Source organism: Ranitomeya imitator, chromosome 3, assembly GCF_032444005.1.
Source record: "Ranitomeya imitator isolate aRanImi1 chromosome 3, aRanImi1.pri, whole genome shotgun sequence".
NCBI classification, from domain to species: Eukaryota; Metazoa; Chordata; class Amphibia; order Anura; family Dendrobatidae; genus Ranitomeya; species Ranitomeya imitator.
Window position 1 is genome coordinate 839,549,530 of NC_091284.1, and position 5,927 is coordinate 839,555,456.

The 5,927-nt window shown below is 44.0% G+C and overlaps 1 protein-coding gene across 1 annotated transcript; it reads right to left on the reverse strand.

Annotated features, from left to right (window-relative positions):
- Window positions 1-591: 591 nt before the first annotated feature.
- LOC138671844 (olfactory receptor 52N2-like) lies at window positions 592-2,140 on the reverse strand. The gene is made up of 2 exons (XM_069759975.1): window positions 2,025-2,140; window positions 592-1,579 (listed from the first exon to the last, which is right to left on the reverse strand). Exons 1-2 carry the CDS (start codon window positions 2,138-2,140, stop codon window positions 592-594), a joined length of 1,104 nt encoding a protein of 367 aa, XP_069616076.1.
- Window positions 2,141-5,927: the final 3,787 nt, after the last annotated feature.

Consider the following 5,927-nt stretch of genomic DNA (forward strand, 5'->3'; position numbering starts at 1 on the left):
CTAAAAATGGCAGTTTGGAGAAGGCACCCTTCAACTATCAGGGACCTGGAGCAGTTTGCCAAAGAAGAATGGTCTAAAATTCCAGCAGAGAATTGTAAGAAACTCATTGATGGTTACCGGAAGTGGTTGGTCGCAGTTATTTTGGCTAAAGGTTGTGCAACCAAGTATTAGGCTGAGGGTGCCAATACTTTTGTCTGGCCCATTTTTGGAGTTTTGTGTGAAATGATCAATGTTTTGCTTTTTGCTTCATTCTCTTTTGTGTTTTTTTTTATTTAAGACAAATTAAATGAAGATAATAATACCAAAGAATTTGTGATTGCAATCATTTTCAGGAAGAAACTGAGTATTATCTGACAGAATTGCAGGGGTGTCAATACTTTTGCCATGACTGTATATGTAAACATCCTTCTAAGCTTGGTGTTGTGGTTATCGTACCGACCTGGTCATTTACACTTTCCAATGAAGGCTGTGAAAACAGAAAATTACAACTCATCCTGCGAATAAATGGCTGACAATGGAAAAATTAAAAAGTTGTATCTCCTGGAAGAAGAGGAGGTGAAAACAAAAGCTCACAAATATAAAATCACTCTGTCATGAGTGGGTGAAGAATGGACCTCCACGTTTGGTTCTCTTCCTTAGACTGTTCCTGATCTCCCTCGTCCGCAGTCCATAGATAATTGGATGGGCATTTGATGGAATTTCAAAGCTCATCAGAGTAATGAGGTTCTGAACATCAAGGAGAATGTGCGATGACATTCGGGACACCAGAGAAGAAGACATACCACAGAAGAATGTCATCATAGTGACTAGCAGATGCGTGCTACATGTCTTCCATGTTTTCTCACGTCCTCTTCCTACAATCGTCTTCCGTACAGAACATAGAATGCTCAAGTAAGAAGTCAATATACAGGTCCCATCCATCGCCGTAACGAGCATCCGTACCCAAAGTCCTATGGATTGTATCTTGGAGATATCTCCACATCCAAGGTTTAAGAGACTCATGTTCTCACAGACAAAGTTCATGATGATGCTGGATCTACAAAACTGAACTGTTGAGGTAAAGTAAACAATCGGAAATACCAAGAAGAGATTTCGAAGTAAGCCGTAGAAGAGGAGCCATGCCATCGTCCGCTTAGTCATGATGTGGTGGTAGTGAAGGGGCATTATAATGGCCGTATATCGGTCCAATCCCATGAGTACTAGTAAATATAATTCATAGCAGCCAGCTAGATACATAAAGAACATTTGTACAAGGCAACCGATCAATGATATCTGGTTCGCGTTAAATATTAACCCGAGAAGGAACTTTGGCATGATGGTGTTGGTGTATGAGATATTGGTGAAAAATAAAAGAGAAATGAGAATATACATAGGAGAATGGAGAGTCTTCTCCACCAGGATTGTATATATCATTACTCCATTGCCCATAACAGTCATAACATAGAGGGAAAGAAATGGGAGGATGAGAATGATTCTGGACTGGGAAATCCCAGGGAAACCTTGGAAAATAAAAGCATGGTGTGAAAAAGTGGAGTTCATCTCCTCATCTGCCATGGATTCTGCCAAAATCTGGTAGAAACTAAAGGAGAAAGAAGAACGTATTAATTCCATAGACCTGCCTACTATAGAGAAGGACAATGCTCAGGACTCTCAGAGATAGGGGCCAGCACTGGTTGGATCCATTGATTTTTTAATTTTTTTTTGCCTACCAGTGCACAGACCAATGGAGGCCACCACAAAATTTTGCCTTTTGCCAGGGTATTTAGAGTCACGGCTAGGATCAGTGTGAATGTCTAGCTACAGCTCTGGGACGAACACCTACCCCTAGACTTTGTGGGTGTCATGATCCAGGTCTGGTCTTGCTGGCAGCTGATGTCAGTGATAGTTCACGTCTTCGGCTAGAGCAGTTGACCTAGCATACCCTGAGTGTGTCCTTTGCTACCCATCTGCCCGTGTTCGTATTTGCACCGTATCTGACCTCAGACTTAGTGTGTCCTGTGTGCCTGTTCCCCGCTGTGTATTACCCGGCTTGATTTCTGACCTGCCCTTCCATCTTGTATTCCTGTTTTGGATTGTCCCGTCTGGCTCTGATCTTTGGCGTGTTTCTGGCTGTGTTTTCATCTGGTCCTCTTGGTACCATGCTCCTGACTGGCTTCTGACATCTGGCTTCGTTCAGACCTTGCTTCTGTCTTCTCGTCTGATACTGTGTTCCCGGCTGTTGCTGATTTGGCTTGTCCGACCTCTCTACTGCCCCCTAGCGGAGTTTTGCCCAGCTCTTCAGATCTTTGCTTCAGGTGAGCTCCTATTACCTCCCTTCCGCTCCCTCTGGTGGTTCTTCCCCTATTGCAGGACAGTAGGGCCACCTGCTTTACAAAGATTTACACTCACTGCCTCTTCCTCTTTCATAATCTATTTTGGATGGAAACCAGAGAAAATGGAACTGTTGATCCGTTTTCTAGCTGTCACTTTTGTTTCCCTCTGCCTTGGCTGCTGCCTAAACCAAAGTTAACATTGCTCTTTTCCTACAGTGTTTTTTTTTTTTACTTATAAGAGGGTTGCTTCAAGAATCCTACTGTTATATTCTGAACTGCCAAGGACTATGCTATCCTTCATTGTTTGCTATGGCATCGAGGCTTGTGATTAAGTAGGGGTGAGTATTACTTGTTATATTGGTATTATTAGTATTACTTGCTTATATTGACTTGCCAACACATCCGGTTATCCACCATTTTTGGATCCTTCAAAAGAAACCTGAAAACCCATCTCTTCAAGAAAGCTTACAGCCTGTAATGACCACACGGCCACCTCACCACCATCGGAGCTACTGCAACCTCCAACCTACTGTCTCCTTCCCCACCATCCTGTAGAATGTAAGCCCGCGGGGGCAAGGTCCTCGCCCCTCTGTACCAGTCTGTCATTGTTAGTTTGCTTACTGTATTTGTCTTTTGATGTCTCATGTACAGCGCCATGGAATCAATAGTGATATATAAATAAATAATAATAATAATAGTATTGGTGCTCTACCCAAGGGGCTATACAGTGGAAACGTGAATTTCTATCTGTACTGCTGTAGGTGCAGTAGTTTCATGTGATTCTAGCCAAGCAGTTGCCTCTTGGAAGACTCTAACCATCAAGCTTTTTGCCTCTTTTGGAGTAAAAAAAAAATATTTTAGATCTGTCAGCTGTAAATCTGCATTTTCCATTACATCCCTCCTGACAGCACCATCAGGAGGTTGTCCTTCTTATCCTTGATAGGAACAGGAACACACAAGAGATTCAGATGCAGAAGAGTGTACTTGATGCCGGATGCAGGAGGATCGGGACGGGGTCCTCACCATCTCTCCTCTTCCTCCTTCACGGGGCCCAGAGGCCTAAACCCCACCAAACAAGGGGTCCTGTTATGATCCGGTGACCTTGGAGCAGCATGAAAACTTTGACTGGAGTAGGTGGTAACTATACTGACCGCAAATCCTGATCTTAACACCGCAACTAGAAGTAGCTGTGGAGTGTGCCTAACAAACCCTAGACACCTCGTCACAGCCGGAGGACTAAATACCCCTAAAGATGGAAATAGGAATACTATCTTGCCTCAGAGAAAATCCCCAAAGGATAGGCAGCCCCCCCACAAATATTGGCTGTGAGTAGGAGAGGAAAGACAAACAGGCAGAAAACAGGGTTTAGCACAAGAGGCCACTCTAGCTAAAATAGGAAAGGATAGGACAGAGTTCTGTGCGGTCAGTATTAAAACCCTTCCAAAAATATCCACAGCAGAAAATACAAAAAATTCCTCCATCTTACTAAAGATGTAGGAGCGTATATCTGCAACTCCAGAGACTCCTACACTCAGAGCAGGAATACAAACAAAAAACAAGCACACAGCTTGTGTGCCATAGAAAAAGAAACAGACACTTATCTTTGCTGAATTGGCAGCTAAGCAGGAGAAGCCAGACAAAGATCCAACACTTCCCAAGAAACATTGACAACTGGCAAGGACTAATGAGTCCTGCACACCTAAATACCCCAGTCAGAACTGCAATTAGCAGAAACACCTGTCCAGGACTGCAGCCCAGAGACAACTGCATTACCACCTACAACCACCAGAGGGAGCCCTGTTGTGAGTTCTGTTTTTGGGCTCCCTCTGGTGGTTACTGATGGTACTGGGTGACTTGTCTTTCCTGGGTTTCTGGGTTCCACCTGTTCCATCAGCATATGGGAGTTTCCTATTTAACCTGGCTTTGCTGGCATTTCCTCGCCGGTTATCAATGTATCCAGTGTGTCTTGTTACCTCTGCTCCCTGCTCCTAGAACCTTCTGGACAAGCTAAGTTTGGATTTTCCTGTTTTGTGTTTTGCTTAATTTGGTTTTTAGTCTAGCCTGCAGATATGTGATTCTCTGCTGCTGGTTGCTCTAGTGGGCTGAAATTGCTTTTCATGTACCATGAGTTGGCACATGAGTTCAAGTAATTTCAGGATGGTTTTTTGAAGGGTTTTTCGCTGACCGCGCAGTTCACTTTTGTATCCTCTGCTATCTAGCTTTAGCGGGCCTCATTTTGCTGAAACTGTTTTCATACTACGTATGTGCTTTCCTCTCATTTCACCGTCATTATATGTGGGGGGCTGCTATTTGCTGTGGGGTATTTCTCTGGAGGCAAGAGAGGTCTGTGTTTCTTCTGATAGGGGAAGTTAGATCTTCGGCTGGAGCGAGACGTCTAGGATCATCGTAGGCACGTTCCCCGGCTACTTTTATTTGTGTGTTAGGTTCAGGGTCGCGGTCAGCTCAGGTTCCATCGCCCTAGAGCTTGTTTGTATCTGTGCTTGTCCTTTTTGTGATCCCCTGCCATTGGGATCATGACAGTATAACCGGCCCACAAAGTGTTAATTGTATTGGCTGAAGTAGGAGGATAAGTAGTCTGAGGAAGTTTTTTTTTTTTTTTTTTTCCCCTCAGAGTTTGCTGCCTAGCCTTATTGCAGCCTGGCTACTTCCTCCTCCTCTTAATCTTTGAATGGCTCTGATCTCAGCTGTTTATCATGGACGTCCAGAGTTTGGCTTCCAGCCTGAATAATCTTGCCACTAAGGTTCAAAATATACAGGATTTTGTTGTACATGCTCCTATGTCTGAACCTAGAATTCCTGTCCCAGAGTTTTTTTCTGGAGATAGATCTCGTTTTCTGAATTTTAGGAACAATTGCAAGTTGTTTCTTTCTTTGAAATCTCGCTCCTCTGGAGACCCTGCTCAGCAAGTCAAGATAATTATATCTTTCCTGCGGGGTGACCCTCAGGATTGGGCATTTGCATTGGCACCAGGGGACCCTGCGTTGCTTAATGCAGATGCGTTTTTTCTGGCATTGGGTTTGCTCTATGAGGAACCTAACCAAGAGATTCAGGCTGAAAAAGCTTTGTTGGCCCTCTCTCAGGGGCAAGATGAAGCAGAAATTTATTGTCAAAAATTTCGGAAGTGGTCGGTACTTACTCAGTGGAATGAGTGCGCTCTGGCTGCAAAGTTTAGAGATGGCCTTTCTGAGGCCATTAAAGATGTTATGGTGGGGTTCCCTGCACCTGCTGGTCTGAATGAGTCTATGACTATGGCTGTTCAGATTGATCGGCGTTTACGGGAGCGCAAACCTGTGCATCATTTGGCGGTGTCGTCTGAACCGTCACCTGAGATAATGCAATGTGATAGAATTCAGTCCAGAAGTGAACGGCAAAAGTATCGGCGGAAAAAAGGGTTGTGCTTTTATTGTGGTGATTCAGCTCATGTTATATCAGCATGCTCTAGACGCACAAAAAAGGTTGATAAGTCTGTTGCCATTAGTACTTTACAGTCTAAGTTCATTCTGTCTGTGACTCTGATTTGTTCATTATCATCCATTTCCATCGATGCCTATGTGGATTCAGGCGCTGCCCTGAGTCTTATGGATTGGTCATTTG

Bases quoted from the DNA above. Each gene is read 5' to 3' on its own strand.
- LOC138671844 (XM_069759975.1), bottom strand. From the start codon at position 2,140: ATGGTACCAAGAGGACCAGATGAAAACACAGCCAGAAACACGCCAAAG. The intron at 1,580-2,024 runs GTAATACACAGC...TTTCTCCTTTAG, and splicing joins CAGGTCAGAAATCAAGCCGG to TTTCTACCAGATTTTGGCAG.